The sequence below is a fragment of the Morchella sextelata genome, assembly GCF_020137385.1.
Source record: "Morchella sextelata strain SCLS chromosome Unknown scls_4, whole genome shotgun sequence".
Classification (NCBI taxonomy): domain Eukaryota; kingdom Fungi; phylum Ascomycota; class Pezizomycetes; order Pezizales; family Morchellaceae; genus Morchella; species Morchella sextelata.
Genome location: NW_025408619.1, coordinates 854,045 through 877,110, shown reverse-complemented (window position 1 = coordinate 877,110; position 23,066 = coordinate 854,045). Strand labels below are relative to the sequence as shown.

At 45.0% G+C, this 23,066-nt stretch overlaps 4 protein-coding genes across 4 annotated transcripts; 2 read left to right on the top strand and 2 right to left on the bottom strand.

Annotated features, from left to right (window-relative positions):
* Positions 1-316: 316 nt before the first annotated feature.
* H6S33_010145 (uncharacterized protein) lies at positions 317-2,547 on the bottom strand (the record flags this gene model as incomplete). Its single annotated transcript, XM_044841498.1, has 5 exons — positions 317-485; positions 547-615; positions 671-757; positions 819-982; positions 1,045-2,547. The coding sequence occupies 5 exons, from the start codon at positions 2,545-2,547 to the stop codon at positions 317-319; spliced, it is 1,992 nt and encodes a 663-aa protein (XP_044697288.1).
* Positions 2,548-3,755: 1,208 nt separating this feature from the next.
* H6S33_010144 (uncharacterized protein) lies at positions 3,756-6,918 on the top strand (the record flags this gene model as incomplete). The annotated part of the gene is made up of 9 exons (XM_044841497.1): positions 3,756-3,920; positions 3,986-4,008; positions 4,061-4,253; positions 4,315-4,563; positions 4,622-4,640; positions 4,710-4,881; positions 4,949-6,063; positions 6,120-6,301; positions 6,367-6,918. The coding sequence occupies 9 exons, from the start codon at positions 3,756-3,758 to the stop codon at positions 6,916-6,918; spliced, it is 2,670 nt and encodes an 889-aa protein (XP_044697287.1).
* Positions 6,919-7,861: 943 nt separating this feature from the next.
* Positions 7,862-8,703, bottom strand: H6S33_010143 (uncharacterized protein; the record flags this gene model as incomplete). The annotated part of the gene is made up of 4 exons (XM_044841496.1): positions 7,862-7,984; positions 8,052-8,370; positions 8,427-8,587; positions 8,641-8,703. The coding sequence occupies 4 exons, from the start codon at positions 8,701-8,703 to the stop codon at positions 7,862-7,864; spliced, it is 666 nt and encodes a 221-aa protein (XP_044697286.1).
* A 377-nt stretch (positions 8,704-9,080) lies between these two features.
* H6S33_010142 (uncharacterized protein) lies at positions 9,081-11,778 on the top strand (the record flags this gene model as incomplete). Its single annotated transcript, XM_044841495.1, has 5 exons — positions 9,081-9,116; positions 9,196-9,348; positions 9,407-9,527; positions 9,579-11,320; positions 11,374-11,778. 5 exons carry the CDS (start codon positions 9,081-9,083, stop codon positions 11,776-11,778), a joined length of 2,457 nt encoding a protein of 818 aa, XP_044697285.1.
* Positions 11,779-23,066: the final 11,288 nt, after the last annotated feature.

The following is a 23,066-nucleotide window of genomic DNA, read 5'->3' as shown; positions in this document are numbered from 1 at the left end:
TCCTTCCATTATTCCCTCGCGACAACCGCAGATGTGTGCCCAAATCCAAAAGAAGACCAAGAAAGGTACTCAAACAGAAGCGAAAGCAAGACATGCATGGGCCTGTTCAACCGCCCTAGACGCCCTTGAACCAAAGTAAAAAAAAAAAAAAAAAAAGTGGGGTAACGAATGTAATATAAAGACAGATCATATGCTCCACAGGTGCGAAACAAGTGGTAGCAGTGATGAAAGGGTGTGGCTGCTGTTGAACGTTTGCCAAAAATGAGTGTTTTTTTTTGTTGTAAAGCTCGGCGAAGGTGGATGCCTATAACGACATCTAAACTTGGTGCAACTCGTCGTTGCCGCATCTTTGCTCCTCGAAACTCGATTGAAAGACGCTCGAAGAGCTCACATAACGGCTGAAAAGGTTATAAACACTTTCTCCGGGATTGATAAGAATCTCTTGAGTGTCACGGCAGTTTGTGAAGGGCTTGTTGTCGTTATTGCTGCATAACAATAGATATTAGTTACTAAAACGGACTGAGAAAACAGATACAAGAAACTCACGCAACACGGAATTGGCGCAAATCGGCGTTGGGGATGTCCTTGACATTCAACCACTCAACAGTAAAACGACTAAATTCAGTTAGTAACTTTGACTGTAAAATTACAAAGCAAAATTTGAACTCACCCTCTCCAACGCTTATCAGACCAAATTCCAGTGTGCACTGAATGCTCAATTGCACTTGTCATTTCAGCAATTCCACAGAACTTGCCACTGTAATAGTATTAGACATCTGAGATTGGATTGAGTCGTGTCAAGTTGGCACAAAACTAACCTTCCACTAACTGAAAAAAACAAAAATATTGGTCCCTTGCGTGTGGGGTCACAAAAAGCTCTATCAAGTCGTTTGTTTCCAAGGTCGGTAGAGGTCCAGATGCCATGCTTGAGTGAGGCAAAAATATCAAGCTCACAGTTCGATTTAATTACGAAAAAACGACTCTATTTGAGAATTCATTGTTAGTTATAGTAAGCTATTTTTCATCTGATGAGCTCTCTCTTACATCTCGTGAAACGGGGTCGAGAGGCGCATTAAGGACACGGTCCATGCAAGCCCATTTTTCACTGATGGCCACTTGTAATGCCTCATGACCACGCCTGAACCCTTTATTCTTGGGCCCATGAACATCAAGCGTTTGAGATGTAGAGCTGATGTTCGAGTTGCTAAACATCTTCTGCGCAGGACTTTCGTCGACTTTATCACGGTGAACGAGGGCACTGAAATTTCTGCCCACTTGATCGCGCAGACTATGAGTGCTGGTATTTTTGCCGAATTGATCAAGCAGATTGTGAGTGTTAATGTTTCTGTCGACCAGATCACGCAGACTCTGAGTGCTAGTGTTTCTGTCGACAAGATCACGCAGACTTTGAGTGCTGGTGTTTCTATCGACTTGATCATCCAGACTCTGAGTGTTGGGGTTTCTTCCAATTTGATCATGCAGACTATGAGTGCTGGTGTTTCTGTCGAATTGATTACGCAGACTCTGAGTACTAATATTTCCGCCAACTTGATCATGCAGACTGTGGGTGCTAATATTTCTTTCGATTTGATCACGCAAGGTGAGAGTGCTGATGATGCGACCCAGCTTCCCAGCTCTTTGCTGCTCGTTGCGTTCATACTCATCCAGGTCCTCAATTAATTGTTTCCCGGACATCACCTTCATGATAGTTGGATATTGTGTCTCTGGTAAAGAAACATCTCCTACGAATACAGGAGGGGGGGAGGGAGGCGGGGAAGGGACAATCAAATGAGGTTTGATGTAATCGCAACCGATTGAGTTTTTCTGTAGATTGTCCTGTACAAAAGCATCAATTCCCCCAGGAAATAGCGAATCCACGAAAGCTTTGTCTTTGACTTTCTCGACTTCTTTATGGTTATCCAAACTGCGATTGGCTCTCGCTAGGCCAGTTTGGTGCCGAAGGCGGGGCCATTCCGGTTGTGTAGTAAGTTTAGGAAGAGGGCCTGAGTTTTGCCTCTCAAGATGAGAGTCTTGTTCTACTGTCTCCCCCTCATAGTCGTTCCAGATCTTGCTGGTGAACTGTTTTTTTTCGGATGATGAAGTTTGTTGCTCGGCCATTGGATTCATTGTAATAGAGTTGTCATCGTTGGCAAAGAATTTAGAACTAGGTCTTGAGATAGGCTTCTGCAAAGACATTGGATTCCTCTCTCGTAACATGACACCATCACCGTCAAAGAAAGTATTGGGGGTCGGGTGATAAGTCTTGGAGGAAGCGAGCCCATTATTGGAACTGGGACCGAGATTAAAGCGGTGCAACGGGGAATGACTTCCGTCGAAGAAGTTGTCCTTGTGGTGCTCCTCAGTGTGTGGTTGGGAAACAGTCCTTTTAGAACTGTGGAGCCCTTCAATAAAGTCGAGGGTGCTGGACTTTCGGTGCAAAGTCTGGTTAGGAGAAACCTCGACTAGCTGTGTTCCAAAGAACTGTTCAGGCTTTCGATTCGGAAGTTCGTGCCTGCGGCGAGTGCCATAATTGGTTATGGCGGCCATTATGCCTATCTATTATGAGCAAGATGCCCAAGAGAAAGTTGTTTCCAAGCTCGTTCAAACCACGTGTAGAAGATTGGGAGTTTTAAAGAAAATGTAGATGAGATGGATGGTGTGAGTAGGAGTTGGGTGTAAGAAACGTCAGGTGTGGTCAGCCCCCTTTGGTTGATAGTAAACAAAAACTGGTTTACCACACAAACTGTTTTGTCTCACGTTCATCTCCATACGAGCTGTTTACAGCTCACAATAGAGGCTAGGAGAAGGCCTAGTAGCTCTCAGTACCTTCTCGAAGTCGGTTTCCAGTCATGTACATCTACATGTAGTTTTGTTCTCATTCCCTATGTGTAGCCTACCACACCCTGCAGAGACAGTGAACCTTGGGTGTCTCCAGATAAACACCCGAATTCGAAGTGCTCTCTTTTAGGAGCCAGCATCTTCTCCTTCCTATCTCCGAAATATGTATATGCAATTGCGCTGTTTAAGCTTCCTATCTCCTACAAAAGGTAGCAATACGTACATGTATATATATACATGTATCGGAGTGGCTTTCCCCAAATTACATGTAGTATCAGCAGTTGCAAAACGGACGTATATATAGGTATCTACAGCAAGTTAAGTAAATTTGAGCTTCTGTCTTTTTGTAGAGATGCATGAAAGAACGATGATTGTGGAGACATACATGTACATGTAACCAGGAAGTTTTTTGTATGCTCAGGGTGATGTCGACCGAGTGATGGACAATACATGTAGCTACATGTATGAATGTTTACCATGCTCGGGGCAAATGCCCTTATTTATATAAATGAATGATAACGTTACATGTACTACATGCATATCTGGTTTCCACTTACTTGTCCCATTCCCTGTCCGATACGTGCAGCTTGTCGCGCCGCGTACATGTAGGCACTACTACCCGGGGCCACACGCGGACCTCAAGTGCTCTCTCCTTCTCTTCCTCCACTTCTTCAACTTCTTCGGCCATATCGTATCATCGCATTTCTTTATAAAACCATAGTCATCCTAAGAGATTTCATCTAATCATAGGTAGGCCGGTAAACTATTAGGTTAAATTATTTCTTTCATGACTCTTCACATCGTTCTTCTTCTTTATATTTATACTCTGGCATTTTTTACTTTTCTATATCTACTCACCCGCAGTGTTTCCTGTGATTCCACTATTGACTCCGAGCACAATCCAGTGACGCTCCAGAATGGCAATTGGACAAGCTCTCCTCACCAAACCTCCAAAGCCCAAGATCCCACAACAGCAACGACAAGATCAGGAGACCAAAAGATTAAATAATACTGTTATTCAAGAGCAGTCGCTCAAATTTGAGCAAAGCCTGGAGCTTGTTAGAACACTGCTCGGTGCTTCGGTGAGCCTGATTTCTCTATATTCCTGATTCAAGTAAAAGGCGATAAAACTAACAAGTCTTTTAAGATTGGGTGTCTTTCCTTCCTTCGGTAGGATGTATTGAATAAGAATATTTTTAATCCTAAACTTACATCTGAATAGTGGCCTTCTTCCCGAGGAATGTTTCGTTGAAAAACGTTATGGTGGAAGATCTTCGGCTGCTATGAGCTACAGCTCTTTTACTAGTGATATGGATGATGAATCTTTCAAGAAAAGCAATACGAGCTCTGGAACTCGAGTGAAGAGACTGAGGAGAGGTTATTCTGGGGAAGCAGATCAACTTTTAGATTGGCTCGTATGCGTGTTCCTCAATGTCTGAATGGTTATCTGAATACTTACTAAATTCCTTTCGAAAGGAGATTGGTATCTTTGACGCCCTTCAGAAAGGGTACCTTAAGGCCGTTCAGCTAGCCATTTATGTGGATAAAGAACACCCAGAGATTATAGTAGAATCTTATACTTTCTCTTTTTCCTATCGCGAGAAAGAAGATGGTACCTCCGCAATCAGTCTTCGTGTTACAGATATTAACGGGCGTGGAGTCACGGTGGAAGATGCAAACAAAAATCTCCAACTCATGATGAGAAGATTGATCGTTATTACTCAGGTAAGATCTCTCCTCCAAATACTGATTTACACATGATTTACATGAAAGGACCTCTTAGAATCTTCCTCCTCTCCCGGGTATGTGACCTGTTCTTTTATAATTTGGAAAGATCCCCGGCGGGCTTTTTGTACTTATCTGTTTCTTAGATCAACGTTGGCTTACTATCCGCCTCCATTATCTGGACCATACACCAAACGACTATAATCCACCGAGCTTTGTTCGTGTCTCTGCCAATGCGACCCCGCTCCAATTTCATGAAAACGATGCCAATGACATTGAAAGGCTTGAAGTTGGAAGCCTCAATGCCGGTTTTCATGCGTTAGTACATACTTTGGTCTATACCCATAGATTTTACTCTTTTTATATTTAACATTATTGCCGGCAGAATTTCTCTCAAAATATCAAGTGTGAACAATACCGGAAGCCAGGAACGCCCAAAGCGACGTCGTGGCTTAAAAACCATCCATGCAGATACCGACATAGAAGCACCATTATTCACAACCGATTCTTCACAAACCACTCCTAAAGACCACAGCAACACCACAGGTATAAGTGAAGCATCCGAGGGTCTGTCGAGCGGCAGTGGACAAGACAAAATTTCCGAGGAGTTGCCAGTAGCGGAAAAACGTCAAGCATCTGGCAGTGACAAAAATATCAAGAGACACCCTGTTCACCTCCCTCAAACTTCGGGAAGGGCTGGACGCAATACGCAAGAGAAAACACTCCTTCGTGGAATGCTCCGTCCAGCAGTCCGGGAAGATGATGTCACCGAGACCCAGCCACTTGCCGACGACCCTGGAGCAAGTGATAATCAAAATAGCCTTTTCGATACTGAGCTACTTCCGACGTCGCATTTTGAGACGCAGGCCGTAGACAGAATCCAGAATCCTATTCTTACCTCCGCTAATCCTACTAATATCTCCTCGGGAATTGTTCGCGCAGGAGTAGACCTAGTTCTATCGCATCCCCCCATTTCTGGTGAAAAAAGACTTTCACTAGGAGGATCGGACCCCACTATATCTACTCATCGACGCCAAAGTACCCGTATTTTACAAAAGGTTGACAACGCCGAGTCAGTTGATAAAACGGTGGGCAGGATAAAGCTTTCAAAGGTGAAGATAATCGAGCTAAAACTTAAGGAAAAAAGCAAAGGCATTCAAAATTCTTCACGAAAGAGCAGGACTATAGAAGGGGATGAATGGAAGGATGAAAAGCACGAAGATAGAATTAACTGTGAATGCGGTGACGATAAACCTGAAGGGAATATGATTTGCTGTGACAATTGTGATGAGTGGCAGCATACTGATTGTTATGGTTTTATTTCAGCCAAGGACAGCCGTATACCCGATCACCATGTTTGTTATAGCTGTCTTCTTGGGGCAAATGAAGGGAAACTTCTCGAGGAAATGCGGAACATGGCCCTGTTCAGACGGGCCTTGAAAACTATCTGGAGTGTGGACGTTTTCCCATCATCCAATAAGGTTTTTGCCAACAAGCTTGGTATGTTGTCTTTATTCCCCAAACCTGGGATTTATGAGTTGATGGTCGAGTGATAGGGTGTGATTTACCGACTGCACTTCAGATTACAAAGCGCTTGGAGAGCGAGGGATTCATCGCCCACGATGTTGCCAAATCAAAGCTTTGGAGAAAAAGGGCATACGAGATTTTGAAAACAAATGAAACGAAGAGCCTCATGGATGCTGAATATTTTGACCCTCTGAAAAAAATATCACATCATGTTAGTAAATTTCTTGATCCTCGTGCTATACTGTTTTGGACTAATGACAAAATTTAAAATTAAAGTTCAAAAATTCAGCAGCTGCAAATATCTCACACAAATCTCCTCTTGAGGAAATTCCATTGGTAGAGCCCCTCCCAGAGGCATTCCTAAATTCGTTGCAATTGATGGATGCCGGAATTCAGGACTCCCAAGAACTTGAGAGGGGTTTTGGAGAGTCAAATACCGCCCCTGCCCACAAGAGTAAGACCCGAGTCACTGATCATGATGCGGACTCTACCGCCGACGAGGAAGAAAATATGACTATCTTGAAACATACTCGGAAGGATATAACCCATTATGATAGGACTATAGACAGATTTGGAAACTCGGGTCGCTCTAATACCCGAGCTGATACCGCTTATAATACTTCGAAGCCCAAAACAAGAGCTCCTTTTGAAATTGCAGAATCTCCTGAACCAATGGAAATTGACAGTGTTGGGAAACCGCAAGCGCCCCTTAATGCAGATAGAGTTTTACCGAAAGCTATAAACCACAAACGACTACCACTAATGAACGTGGGTGGTGCACTATATGATATCTTTGTTGGTGAGGAATTAGGGCAGAGGGATTTTTAAAAGGAGGTTCGCATCTTGAGAAAGATGGTTGACCGTATACTTAGGGTAATATTTGGTGAGCTAGCGGCCAAATAATTGCAAACATCCTCAAAGCTACGCGACTTTAACTCCGATAAGCTACCGGCTTTTATTTTAGTTTCCTTTACAATGTACTTATTATAATAATATACGGTAATCGCTTGGGCTTTAATAAAAATGTATGAGCAGAGGTAGCTACAGGGTTTCCGGAGTGTATCAGATGTTATCAAAAGAATCGAATACCATCGGGAGAAGAAGTTTCTATTCACCCAGCGCTAGTATCATAACTTTTGTTAGCTTCTGGTCTCTGAGTCTATGAGGATACTTTATGGTCGTCACTATTAGTCTCTATGAGTGTCAGTAGTGCAATAGACGGCGTAAGCTACTAGATATCCGGTATATCAAGAGTGATATGTGCATATAAAGGGCCTTTTAATCGTACATTTCACTTTACCTTCGCATTCCCGTACCTACATAAAACAACCTGGGCCAAATGTGGCACGAGTGATGCTTCATGATTCTTCATGTAATTTACCCTGGTGCCGCATGTTTGCCTCTCGCCGAACCGCCTTGACCTGGTGAGTAGTTTGAAATTATCTTCATACAGGACGGGGCCCATATTGAAACTATCGGAGCGAAGACCTCTCGCCAGTACCCTCGCCCATTCAAGTGTTCTTTTTCTCTTTCCTTTTTCACATAGATCGGCGCTCCACGGGGAAGCAATGTGTGTACCCAATTTGAGTCTATGAAGTAGACATCCTGATCCTGAAATCGTATAGGAGTGGCACAATCTCATCCTCCTCTTGTCAGTGAAAAAAAAAGCAATAGCAATAATAAACAAAAAAAAAGAATTGTCTCGCAAAAACGCCAATGAAGAACCCGGCTCATATCGTAACAAGACACCAGCAAAATACAGCTGCCCCCACTAACGCCGGAGACTATCAAGTCTCGCTTGCAAATCATCATCCATAGCATCCGCACCGACAGCCTGTGCCACCTTGCCCTCTGTAACGCCGGGCGATGCGATACCGGAGGGTGTTTCGCCGAGCTGATGAGAACAAATGGGTCAGAACATTGGAAAAAGAAAAAGAGAATTGTGCGGAAATATGGCATACGGAATGGTTCATCTCAACGCCAATTTCGTCAAGCACCTGGTTGACTATCTCATCGCTCTCCATCTCATCGTCCAGACCCGTAACATCATCGATCGCATCATCCATCATTTCTTGTCTCTGCTCCATGATATCATTCTCTCTCTCAAAATCCATCGCAATGCGCTGGAGAGCAGGGAGATTCATGGAGCGGTTCATGGAGCCGAGAAGAGATGTTGCGCCTTTCATCGATTGCATCATTTGCTCATTTGAACGGACCGTTTGTATACGAAGTGAAACGGCCTGGAGTTGCGTTTTCATCTGGTAGAATTTTTGAATGTAGCTGCAGAACAAAGTCATTAATTTCTAGAAACCGTGGTCGTGATTATTGACACATACTTCCTTGTCCGGACGAGGTCTTTCGCTTGAATTTTACAAGCTCCCATCTGATTATTTTTTGCAGAGCGCTTAATATCCGCGATCAGCTTTTTCTCTTGCTGTTCGAGCTTTATGCGTTCTCTATCAAGCTCGCGTTGGGCTTTCTCGAGGGCTCTTTGGTGCTGTTTTGAGTTAGCGGTATAGCTTCCGATAAGGTGGAGAATTGCGAAATGACCTTCCGAAGCCTTTCGGCGGGTGTTTGGCGACGCCCAAATGCCCATTCTATAAGTCCACTCATGATCAGAGAAAAGTTGGGGTGGAGGGTCTCTAAGGTGTTTGTGGGGGGGGTTGTTGAAGGAGACGAGGATGCCTACGTCGGCGTTTCTTGCTATGGCTCAGAGGGCTGAACGAAAGCTTGGCGGTGATCCACGTGATTTCAAGACATCTCGTGATTAGTCAAGCATAGAATCTCTTCATTTCTTCTACTGGGATGAGGTTACGGAAGGTCCTCCCCTCGCCTATCTGACTCCCCACAGTCGACCTCAACCCCTCCATAGCATCTCCATCTCATATCTGATACCCTCTTGCCATCTTTTGGCATCTCTCAGTTCTTTCCCAGGCTCTAAAGAAACCCTTTTCTCTTTGAATCGTTGGCTCTCATTGCCGGAGGCCATCATGGCTTCTCCATTTCAGGTAGGCCTTATTATGCAGGTATGGTCAATTAAGCCTCCCCCAACGCCACCTTGTAAAAATCTCTTTTTCCCTTGCGCTGACAGTGTGTATCTCTTAGGGTCTGCCATCAATAAACTCCGGTTTATTACCAAGCGTAACAAAGGCCTTTTCGGCCACTTGGGCGCAACTTACGAAAAGTAGTGAGGCTTCGAAGAGGACCATTTATGCGCAAACTGCGCCCTTGGTTAAAGAAGAGGCTCAACATCAAAAGGTACGGGTAGCTCTTATCTACATATCCATTCGGGAATTGGTCATGCTGATAGTGGTAGATCAATGATTCTGTGGCGGAACTACCCGCTTTTCTCAAGGCTTACCCGGGACTACGCAACCAACATGTATTCCCAAGCTTCAATGGTACACCTATGCTCGCTGGTCAAATCCTACGTTCTGGTTTGTTCCCTTCCCTTGCGATATTACCTATTGCATTGCTGATCTAAATAGCATTCGGAAATTCTCGGGCTTCGGCATTCTCCACTTCAACTGGCGCAACTCGACACCTGACCTCTCCCCCGGCATCACCGTTCAACAAGATCCCACCCCCGGTTCCCAGGCTCCCAGGTCAATCTTTTGCTCGCGGGTTCTTATCGTTTTCCGGTCTTTCTCAGAATGCACTTTACCGCGCCGAACAAGCTGCAAACAACAACCCCCAGAATGCCGCCGCACAGGAAAAATTCTATGAAACGCTTCTCCGCGCAAATCTTCCGCAGTACGTTATCGATCGCTACCAAATTGGCCAATATGCAACTAGTAGGGCATGTGAGGATAAATACATCAAGGCACTTGAACGCACTGGTCAATTCGAAAAGGCACGCCTTGTAGCTGATCGCCGTGGCGATTTTGTTGAAAATCCTGCGCTGAGTGGTGAGGAAATTCAAGCTATTGGTCAGGCTGTTGCTGCTCAGAGCCGTGGTGGAAACTTTGCCATGTCACGTGGAAATGCAACTTCGGGCTACTCTGGTACTGGAGCAAGGGAAACACCGATTCATGTGGTTGTCGATGAATCTATCGGCGGAACAATCTTTAAGTGGATCAAGTTCTTGTTTTACTTTGGGTTAACAGCTTATTTCCTCCTCGTCTTCCTTACTTTGGCTATTGAAGCTACAGGGATGATGAAAAAGGTTGCTGGGACTAACTCAAACGAAGCACAAGCTGCCCAGCAAACCGCCCGTTTCAGTGATGTCCATGGCTGCGATGAAGCAAAAGAGGAACTACAAGAACTTGTGGAATTTTTGAAGGACCCTACGCAATTCTCTACCCTAGGCGGTAAGCTACCGAAAGGTGTCCTCCTTGTGGGTCCCCCTGGTACTGGAAAAACTCTTCTTGCTCGTGCGGTCGCCGGTGAAGCCGGGGTCCCGTTCTTCTTTATGTCTGGATCAGAATTCGACGAAGTCTATGTCGGCGTTGGCGCCAAGCGTGTTCGCGAACTATTTGCTCAAGCCCGCGCAAAAGCTCCTGCAATTGTATTCATCGACGAGCTCGACGCAATAGGCGGAAAACGTAATGAACGCGACGCAGCATACGTTAAACAAACTCTCAACCAGCTCCTGGTAGACCTTGATGGATTCTCTCAAAACAGTGGCGTCATTTTCCTGGCTGCTACAAACTTCCCTCAATTGCTCGACAAGGCACTTACCCGACCTGGTCGCTTTGACCGGAATGTTACTGTACCACTTCCCGATGTCCTTGGCAGAATTGCAATCCTAAAACATCATACCAAAGCTATCCAAGTAAACCCTACAATCGACCTCTCCATTCTTGCCCGCGGCACTCCCGGTTTCTCTGGAGCGGAGCTGGAAAATATGTGCAACCAAGCCGCTGTTCGCGCAAGTCGTCAGAAGGCTACAAGTGTCCGAATGGAAGATTTCGACTGGGCAAAGGATAGGATCATGATGGGTGCGGAGCGACGTTCTGCGGTTATCCCGCTCGAAGAGCGCAAAATGACGGCTTATCATGAGGGAGGACACGCCCTCGTTGGGATGTTCACTGAGGGTCACATGCCGGTCTACAAGGTAACCATCATGCCGCGTGGGCAGGCACTCGGTGTTACACATTTCTTGCCAGAAGGGGACAAGTATAGCTGGAGTAAGAAACAGATATTGGCACATATTGATAGTTCCTTGGGTGGAAAAATCGCGGAAGAGCTTATTTACGGTACTGATAATGTCACGGGGGGTTGTAGCTCGGTAGGTTTCTCTCTGGGCCCTATTCAGGAGTTGGTTACTGACATATTCACCAGGATCTTATGGCAGCCACCCGCTACGCTCGTCGTATGGTAATGGAACTTGGAATGTCACCTGTTGTCGGTGACGTTAATATGACAGAAGACTACCAACACCTCTCGACAAAAACCAAAGAACTAATTGAGACGGAGGTTCGTCGTATAATTGAAGAATCACGCGCCCGCGTAACCACTATCCTGAAGGAACACCGTAAAGAGCTTGACCTTCTTGCAAAGGCTCTCGTTGAGTATGAAAGTCTGAGTTATGATGAAATGAAGAAAGTCATCGCAGGCGAAACTTTACCCCACAAACTCAAAATCCTTCCAAATGTACCTATAAAATTGCCAGAGACCGGGGGGACCTTTGCTCCGCCACTTGAAGGGAGTGGAGCAGCGGCAAAGAACGGGGAGAAGGAATTTTAGAATGAACCTCTGAGAATGCAGTTACGAAGCCAAGTTTAATTCAGACTGAAGGTTTCTGTGGAGGTGGAATATATGTTTGGGGCTTTTCTTTTTGTTCCTTATCTGTTTTTGCATTGACATAGCATGGAATGGATTGGTGTATTATGTATTTGGTTTTCTTTTAAAAACCCACTTTTCCTCCGGTTTTCCCTCTTTTTCCTTCTCTTTTTTTCATTTTGTGTGTGTACTGGTTCGGTATGGTTCTGGTGTGGTTTCTTATCCTCTGCTTTTATTTTACCCCTGATAGAGCGCCTTGGATGTAGGCAGGCAAACTTGAAAGGAAAGAAAAAAACTCCTCTCAAGTTCTTATCCATGTTTCCTTCACTCGTACTTCCAAAAATGTACGTTTTTTTTTTTTTTTTGTGCTTGCCTGAAGAACCGATGGCGTTACTCGCGGGTTGGACTAATACGGATGGATGGGTGAGTGATGTGAATGACATGAGTGCAGTCATGGAAGAGCAAAGAATAGGATACTGTATGGATCCTTGATTGAACCTACCTAATTTTCATGTATGTAAGAAACATTGACAAATCTGAACTGCAAAGAAGCTCCTAATTCAAGAAAGGAGTTGAACTATGTGTTGCCTCCAACAGATCTAGATTCTCTGTCCTTTACTACTCTTTGTGCTTGAGTACATACTTTGTTAGTATCTTTCAAGCCTTTGCCGGAAAGGAACCGTTATGACATCATCACCTGCTGGTGAACACCGAGTGAGATTATATGATTCCAGCAAGAGTCATAAGCCAAAACACCCCCTTCCATAATCATGATACTTCCCCTTTTCTAACCTATGAATTCCACCCTTTCATTATTTTATGGATCTTTATAAATATCGAAGTTTCAATACATGTAGTTGTAGGTCCCAGTACCCTGAAGTAAGTACCTAGGACGTTGAAACAAGGTTTGGAGGCTGAAACGTCAGACTGCATTGGGCGGCTATGGTAACCTAGGGTCCGTCCAGATTCTGGGCACCTCCGGTAGTCAATATACGCCGGGTTGTGCACTACTTGTACCATCAGTTAAAACTGCACAACTGCAAACCCTGAATTATCCTTCGCTCTGGTCATAATTCATAGCTATGATGAAATCGAAAGCACTAATACACGTTATTACCTTAAGATAAGCGATTTTTGCAACAGGACAGATGGCTACCCGAATATGTAATTGGATTGAGCTAGTCTACATACATTTCGCGCGAATTTTGTGAAAATGAAGAAAATCAAAACCCATTCGATACTATGTATGTATATATATTGCTAGATATTGTGTTCTAGCTGCGGCGGTAAGGTGGCAACCTTACACATATGTTTCCGTCAATGCTCAGTATCCTCGATATCACGTACATACATGTAGTATGTACATTTGAGTGGTTAATTCAATTTCTCTCAGGCAAATACTTTGCGATATGTTGATCGCTCGCGATTAAATATATATCGCGCTCTCGACTAGCTTCATCTAAAACCTTTGCTTCATTATTCTCTCTTAATTCACATATCGAGTGATTATTCATGATCGTAAGTACAACATAGTACATATCGTTCTTACATGTAAGAACTAAAAACTAAATTCCCACACAAATATCTAAAACGATCAATATCCCATTTATTGCATATACGTGCTCAACATTTACTAAGATACTCTATTTCGATGCGAATTTCATTATTTGACAGCTCCAGAATTATAGAATTATAGCGATAAATGTTAAGGCATCCAAGAGTTCCCGTATGTCTATACTCTAGTTCTACCACATGACCATTATTTACCCACAATGAAATCAAAAAGGACTCCTGTAAAGGAGAAGGCCCACTTTCGAGTCTTGATATGAGCACTACAGTAATTAGAAAATTTGTTAGTATAAGTCATAATTTAGCTTACAAATATGGTTCCATGGCTCAGTTGGTTAGCGCGTGGTGCTAATATAGAAATATGTTAACGCCAAGGTCGAGGGTTCGACCCCCTCTGGAACCACTCATCATTCTCTTTTTCTTTTACTGGTTGACCTCTACATTTTGTTGTTTTGTGGTGTGGGTGTTTGTGGCTTCCACAATTCTCTCTCGATTTTGCGAGTGATATACTGTGTTCCCTGTTAAGACACCTTTTCGAAGCTAGCTGGTGCGGCCCCCACGTGGCAACATAAGTAATTCTAAGCTAGTAATAAAGAGGCTGACGCCCTAGGAACCCCTTTGATAAGTCCTGAAAAGTGAATGACTTCCTCACCACATGTGGCGACACTCTTTTTGCACTTCTCAACATCAATGAAACATTGAAGACCATCGAGCCGACCTTTCTGAGACCCCCACCGAGAAAATACTGAACGAGAAAAAGATTACAGACATCTGACGTATGTAAGGACTTCATGGAGTGACCCCAGCAAGAATAATCGTGCTTCTTTTCTGATGATAACTTAGCTGCCGAGTAATCCGTAGAAATCGGCCTTCAGAAACACAACTCCCCTAGACGATCTCTCTCCAGTTAGTACCAGGGGTACGTCTCTTCTTTGCCTCAGAAGCACATCTTCGTTCAGCGCCACTATCGCGAGTCCCTGCTGAGATTTCCAACGATTTAAGCCAGTGCTTCGCCCGCGTGATTTGTGAACACTGTGGCTTGGTTTCCATCTAGCGAGGCTTGAAACTAGGACGATTCCTTGTGAAAGCTGAAAAGCTACATGTGTTCTGTCTCTCTACGTGAGTGTGGAGCACCTATGTGAGGAACGGCACGATACCCCCCTGTGGGGGCAGTTTACATAAAGAGCATAATCGACTTTGCTGGCAAGAGATCACAGGAGCTACCCTGTTCACGCTTGCACTTATGCCGACATGGGAAGTGCGGTGCAGGTCTGGGGCGAGCTCGAGAAAATATGAGGTCTGTGCGTTTTGCCTTGAAAGGCCATGGGTTTGCCTACATGTAGATACAATGGTCTTATGTAACCCAGGAAAACCCATTATGGCGTTGTTTTCTGGTGGAGATATATCCCCGATGTCAACGCTTCTGAAATAACTGTGACCCATGGGAGTTAGCTAAGTCTTTTTCAATCTTGGCCCTCCTTTGGGGGAGATTTTTAAAACAGAAATTCTTACCGGGATGGTGATCGGGGTCTTCTGTTCCAATTCGCCGTCTTTCATTCGAGTAAGGTAGCAAAAGTATCTCCTGCCGGGCCGGTTTCTCTCTTTCTACTTCGCTCGGAACATTCCCCGGCTTGATTTTCTGAAAAGAACGTTTCGTTTTGGCTCTGTCCTCTTTCCATGGCTCTTTTCTAAAACCTAGTTGGAAATGATTTTCGTTTTGGAGGCGTCGGTCGGATAGGTGTCGGTGAGAGTTCCTCGTTCATTTGTCTTCGAATTGATCACTGATACTTTTTTCAAAACAGAACTATCTACACATATATCAAACCCGCTTTGACTGTTTGTCTCGGACCCACTACGAACATGAAATGGAAACAATAGCTCACCAATCACTTGTTCAAATCAACCCTAAGTCAAGACAATCCGTCGGTCTGGAAACGTTTGGAATTGCCATCGACAGGGCACTACAAGGCAGGTCCCGCATTTCAAAGTCAAGTCACCACCACGTGGAACTGTAACACGAAGCGGCTTTTTTTTCTGCCCTCAGCCCTAGACGCAAGGAAAAGGAGTTTGTGTCGACTACGGCATAAGAACAAAATCCAAAACATCTGCAAGGCCGCGTGAAACTCTTCAGAACCCAGGCCGTGATCGACATCCTACTTTAAATTAAATTATCCCACATATACCGGAGAAGAATTTCGAATTAGGTCTGATATGTAGACACATTTGGTACAGATCCATGGTATCAGATCTGCATATCCGCCCCCGCCCAGTGGGCGACGAGTGCTATTCTATGATGGCCCGTCACATTGGCCTGGACCCCCCTCCACCACCACTATCACTACCACAATCACTATTACCACTAACCCCCGGATGACGGATCGTAATGTCAACTTTCTAGGTTCTATCCTGCAAGAAAAGATGATCTCCGTTCCACTTTCCTATCAATCCAATGAGGGTTCATTCTATGATTAAGACACTACGTCTGCCCTACGTCCCCTTGTTTGGCTTTGACCCTCCCGGGAACGTAGGGCTCCCTCCCTTCCGTCTCCACGCGGCAAGGTGGTTGTTATCGCGCTACCCGATATACCTCGAAACGAAGGCAGAAAAACGATGCAAGTTATAATTGTTTTAATGCTGACCTGCAGTTTATACTGACATCTTATCATTGAGGCCCTCTGTTTCTGGATTAAGCCGTTGTTGAAACGGCCGAAGTGAGTGAGTACGTATCTAGGATATGCTTTGTGGAACTTGGATATATAGGATCCACATGTATACTATACTTATCTCCCCTCGAAGTGAGTACAGTAGGTACATGTAGATATGTACGCATCAGTATACACATACATGTACATGTATTATCCATGGACACGGCAGCCGTCTATCTAATAAGACCGACTTATATTTATTGAACCTCTTGTTCGTAATTTGACGAACACTCCACCGTACTGGCCGGGGCGTTTCATTGGTTCTCGGACATGCTTTGTAAATCCGATTGATAAAAGGAATTCATCTATTTTGTTTTGACCCATCTATTATTATAATTATAAAAAGATAGAGTGTTCACATCTGTATGTTTTAGGCTGAACGCTGCTGTTCGAAACGTTTCTTGCGGGCGGACGATGCAGCACGTGCGGTTTCACTAATGCGACGATCTTCATGTCCAACTGAAGGGAAACAGACAGCTACAGACAGACATACGCATAACATCTGCAGCTCCTGCATATATCACTAGAGTAATACAGATATTTGTTTACACAGCATCGGCGGTTTACCTAATGATGGGGCGTGATGAGAGTATAATAGAACGAGATGGTAATATTTCCCATGGTCTAGAAACCTGCCATGAAGCTAGCCAACTATTCTCTGTCTCTGGCTAGACATGAAAGCGCATATCTCACCATAGGCTGGTTGCTGCTGTTCATGTTCGTTATTTTGAATAGACCTAGACTAGGATAGTAGATGGATGTGTATGTATGTATGTACGTATGCCATGGTATATATCTCTCGTGGTGGTCTCCATATCCGAGATTTTCGCACCCAATAGGTTCGCGAGTGTACCCGTTAAAGGCTAATTATAAAAGTTCACAAAATACACTACTGTACGTACTCTCCACACCACACTAGAGCATGTTCTAGAGTACCAAGCAAGAGTACGTCTCCCACAGGTTGTCTGAGACTGAGACTTTGACTGCCTACCTACTCCAGAGTTATGTACGGAGTCTGCCTACTCCTGTAAAGCATGCCCCATCTGCATCGCTGGTCGATTAATTGCTACTCTAAACGGGGTACCGGGGGGTGGGACAGACTAGCAGGAATAATATCTCACAAAAAAAAGGAGGTCAACCCAACCCAGGACGACAGTAAGTTAGTCGGTACATTACATACCAATGAAGCACGCAAGATATGTGACAAGTTGTGTGCACGAACGATCGAGATCGTGGAGTGAGTTTGAATTCGAATGGCCATCCGAGGGATTTTCGCCGCCTCAGCCTGCAGATAGAGAACGTAGGGAGTACAGAAACGAATATTTCGATGCGAACTAGAGTTAAAATAAATTTATGTGTGTAGTGGATGGTCTAGGCGAGAGTGAGAATGAGGCAGAGGGAAAGAGAGGCGCACACAGCAGCACGACACATGAAATATTCTACATATGTAGAGTCGATTGTTACTTGTATGGTACTGTACATACATGAACCTAGAGTCGCTGTAACTGTTGTTGCGATGCTGGATGCTGTTACAGAACTGCATACCGCTTCTGCGAGCCGCTACTCCACGTATTGCTATCCAGTTGTACAATTTACAATGCAATTTAGGGATGCCCATGCCTGTAGCTATCCTGTATCCTCTGTTCTCCCCTCAAGCTCAAACACAACCCCCCCCCCCCCCCCCAACCCTAAACCCCGGCCCCGCGTTCAACAACAACATCAACCCCCCCGCCTCGCCTGCTTACTGCCTACTTAAGCGCTCGGGCCAACATTGTCAATCACAGCAATCAATAGGTACCAAGTATCTACATACACACTGTATCTATCTACATAATCTATCTATCGTATCGTATCGTATCGTATCTAATGTGCGCAAGCCAGCCTTGCTTCCTTACCTCGCCCAAAGCAAGCTCCAAATTAAACCAGATGCGAGGACCATCGTCAACCTGAATCGGAGGGATGAAAGTGTCAGATTGCAATTGCAGCAGCGTAGCCATTAAAAAGATGTGCGCCCGCCTAGCTTGCTTACAGGCTCCCCCCCTCCCTCTCTTCTCCCTCCCCCAGGTTGTGCGACTCATCACCTCGAAAAATTCCGACGAGAAGGAAACGAGGGTAAATCCCAGGGATGCTATCGAAGCCTTGATCTGATGGTATGTGCGTGCGTGTGAATGTGTGTGTGAGTGGATGTGTGTGTGTGTGTGGACTCTATGCAAATAATCTCGAGAAGCAGCAGCAGCAGCAGCCAAAATAAATATATTCCACAACCACCACTACATACCGATATACAGTCCGCGGCCGCCGCCGTCGCATCTATAATTTTTTTTTGCCTTGTGGGCACGAATCGTATGAAACAAACTGATAAGCGGGTTTCGAGTAGGCGAAAAGATCTCTCGCCAATCGTGAATCATTCATTATCCGCCGATTAATCTGCACGGATCAGAGCGTTGTCACTGCACAAGCGCAAACGCAACCCAGAAGCGAGACAACCAAAAAAATAAAAAAAGAATAAAAAAAAGGAATCTCGGGCTTGGCCAATTGGTCCAGAGTTCTCGAGAAAGAGAAAGCCTAGGATCTATGAGCAGAAGCAACATGGCAGCATGGCAGCATGTCACAATTCAATTGAATGTTTCCCCCATGCCCACCCCACCCAGCAGCAGCAACACCCCCCTTCCAAACAATATCCTGGTACGTATCATGATCTGTTCTTTTTATCGTTACCGTTTTAGACATAGATCTACTACGGCTTGAAATGATTGCACATCTCGCATTCGGGCTCCGGAAGTCATATATCTACTCACGTTTGAGTTAACCCATTCCACATATGATGAGATACGGAATGCATGGCAATCGGAGCCGCATAAACAAGCCATTTCAATTGCTATTTTTATCCTAATTCTCTCTCTCCATTGCTCTTGAAAGGCAAGGTGTATCCATTGGTCCGCTTGCTTCCAACGGAACCTCCCCCCATCTTACAGCACACCTTCTTTCTTATCGATCATAAGCTGTCCCAATACGGATACTAATGCCGGATAGTGAATGTTCAGACGGTTTTGAGCTTGCTGTACCGACATTAAACGATTCTGCAGTTAAGCTCCGAACTCCGCTACAACCTATTATGTATGTTTATTCGTTCACAATAGTAATTGTTATGGCTTCCTCTCTGGTCATTGGTGCACTGGGCTTCTGGCTGCTGGGGTCCAATTAGGGCCTAGCCACGACGAGCTATTATCATTGCAAAGAGCAATGATATGAAAACCCTCAAACTCAACGTGACTTGGGGACTGCATGGGGTTTCTTCTCTCCCACTTACCTATCCAGTACACCACGGCGTTACTTACTGACTGTGGACCATCGGGTGTGCTGTACAATTTTCCCAGCAATTAAGCGAGGCCATTTTTTATTTTCCGATTTCCATCATGATCACTATCACGAAAAGGAAGAATTCGAAAGAACAAAGGGAGGCAAAAAGGCCCGGACTGAATTAACGCTGTACGCCGTGCTGTTTGCCCTGTGCCCAGGCTCCGATATGACATCGAGAAGGGAAAAAAAGCCCTCGCCTTATGGAGGCGGTTTCGCCGGTCCAGAAAGCAAAGCAAAAAAAAGAAAAAGAAAAAGAAAAAGATGAAGAAAAAGAATGGACCCTTCATGGCCCGTAGATTTGATCTGTTTCTCACGTCGTTGAACTAGAAAGAAGCATACCGGCAGACCAGTTGAGTACCGGGGTACCCAAAACCGTTTATCTCAGATCATCAACAGCAGAAGCTAGCAAGTCGGGCGGGGGGTGGTGGATGCAAATATGGTGCGCATCGGATGGAAAAGCGTACGTGTCGGAGCCTGAGAACAAGTTCACATTGCGATCATACTCGATCACTCGGTGTCATAGATCACTGGGTGAGGATCAATCTATATTAGCCATCCAGGTGCTGTTTGGCGTGATCTATATGAATCAATCACGAGGAAAAAAAGGCATGCCGGCGCCTGAGTCATCCGCGTGCTGTACGCAATCCGATTCCAGAATCCCTGGGCGCAGTCAGTACTGGCTGGGCTGAAAGCTTACAAGCTGATGGGATCCTCCTGTCCGGTCCTGTGAGTAGGACATGCGTCGATCACCATTTATTTAGCAGAGCTAGAAGAAGAAGACCTTATGATGGCAGGACTACGTAAATGCCAAAGGGGGAGGAATGGTGGTGGGTAATTCAATATATTTTCTCTAGGACTCCCATACCAATTGTGCTGTTTGTTGCCCCCAAAAAATAAAAATAAAAAACACCTCGCGATCATCCAATCGAGGACGAGAAACAGGAAACATGTTTTCTACTGGCCGGTGACCGTTGTCGCAGCAGCAGAAGCAGCAGCACCCCACCCAACCTTCGGCGTTGTTACCTCCAGGCAGGAAGGGTTAACCTATTACAATACCGCCTGCCCTGTCGCTGGGGAAAAGGAACGGTTCGGCGTCGACGTCTCGGAGATTTCCCAGCTCGAACTTCTTTTTCTTCGAATCCCAACCCCCGTCGATTTTCCGTACAGGTACTTTGTACGTATATATACTATCCCCAATCACAAACACACGGCGAGCATAGAGGTACATTCTTTAAGGGTCCTTCCTTCCTGCTCTTCCAGTAAAGGGCCGTTATTGATATTTTTCGGGTCCGCACTTCTACCTGAGACTAGTCTAAATAAGATCATGTGATTGATATCAAACCTCCCTCCCTTGGATCTGGCTCTCAAGTAGTCCCGCGGTACCCTTTTGGCGGCGGGATCACTGTTCTGCAACTAGTTGCATAAGAGGTGATTTAGAGTTAGTTTAGTTTTCCACCCCCATTCCTTTGCTTTGCATTTGAGGGAGAAGGGGATCACGAGGTTCGATGGAAGGGCGTTATGTTTGGAGGGCGTATCGAGTATGTACAATTTGGAGAGAGATCTGAAATAATAAAAAATAAAAAATAAAGAGACACTCAGTGCATATTCCGCCTTCTTTTTTTTTATTTTTTTTATTTTTCGGTTGCAACAAACATAACCCCCACTGTGATGAGGGAGACGTGAGGGAGAGTGTCAAACTCACCGCCAATGATCCGCGATTGTAAGGGGGGGGGGGAAAACAAATTTCGAAGGGCCGTGGAAAGGAACGGCGAATAATCACCCAACAGCGTGGGAACGTGGGGCGAGAACGGGTCAGTCGAACGAGAGGTCAGAGAGGGAAGAAAGACAACCCCCACGAGATTGTACCGTACATGATAGTAGGTTGTGTAAAAAACAACTGGGATCTTCTGTACATACAGCCCACAGCGGCGGCCCGCAGCCTATCTTAAGTGCTAGTTAGGCACATAACAACTTGGTACATAGAGTACCTAGCTTCATATACTCGTAACTTCCTGACGTTTTTGAACGCGACTGATATTGCATACCATACAAAAATACGCCAAGATCCTGATTTTGGGTGTATGCAATAGTGGCCCAGTCCAAAAACGCCAGGAAACTACGAGTATATGAACGGATCATGACGGTACATACGTACATACGACGTACGGCGACGTGACCTCCTTGTCCAAGCTAGGTGGTACATACTGCGTACGTTTAGCTTCTCCAATTATAGAAACATTAGGCAGGATTCAATCAGAAACAAATCTCAAACGAACTGCAAAGGAAAAAAGAGAGAGATAGACGGGAGGATAAAACTGAGTGAACGGGAGAGCGAGATGGGGGCAGAGAGAGAGAGAGAGAGAGAGAGAGAGAGAGAGAGAGAGAGAGAGAAGAGCTAGGCGTTGGTTGATTCACCCAGCTGTCCTACCTTCCCCCTTATCAATTTGTATATTTTCCAGAATGTCAATATCGAATCTGCTTGCTGTGTGATATATGCAGTGATTGTATACATGTATATTTCGTTACATTTAATTTTTATCTCGTAAGCGAGAGGGATGGAGGGATGGATGGATAGATGGGTCCACCCATTGAAACCCCTTCCTTCTACTTCCCTTTCCTTCGAAGATTATTGAGTCCCAGGGTCACCAGTACAACCAACGACCCAACCTACGGAGGCCTCCGTCATGAAGACAATAACAACAATACAAGAAATGCAAAAGCAACCATCGAAGGCGAGGGATGAATTAATTCAAACAGGAGAGGGTGGGTTGTCAACCTCGTGGGCTGGCGCTTTTTTCTTTCTTCCTCTCGACTACCGGGATATATTGTTCTCACGAAGAAATGTGATATACGATATAGTTGTTTAGAGTACTCTAGTAGTAATAGTAGTAGTAGGTAGCATGTTCTATGAAAAGCTGGGTTGCTGTTGGACAGCTTGCCGGGCTCTTTCAAGCAGAACTTAAGACCACTCTAGTCCGGCAACCGGCGATCTCTACGGTCCTATTGCTTTTTCTTCTCTTCTATCTCTTGAGACTTCTTGACTTTACCACCGCCGCAATTGAAAGTGCTGCAGGCGCAGACGATGAAAGTGTTTACAGGGTAGACCGGGGAATTTAACTGGGTAGTCTCGATATTTGTGAGGCGCAATTGAGTCGTTTTGTAGGCGTTTTTCTGATTAGATTTTCTGGCCATGGCTTGATCGCCGTGATCTAGGTACATGTGGTAGCTAGCTAGGCAGGTCCTCTGCCCAAAAACTACCTACATACCTAGCTAGAGACGTAACTTCACATCTCCTCATACACCTTCATGGTTTTTCTCCTTCACCTTTCGACTCTCTACGATGTAGGTAATGCCTACATGCCTACATGCCTACATGACATATACTCTTAACTCGTACCGTATGTACCTCTGCCATTCTACTTGCACAATGGGTATTTTGGTGGCAACCTTCGGCTCGGCGCGACTCCTTTAGCTGAGTGGTTCCGGACAGTATCCGCTAGGTCATCTGAGTCGTGGCCAGGCATCACAGGAGCCGTTCTGCTTAAATCAGTGGCCCGTTAACAATCTCGACCGCACGTTAAGGAACGGCATGAGTAAAATGAAAAAAATGAAATAAAC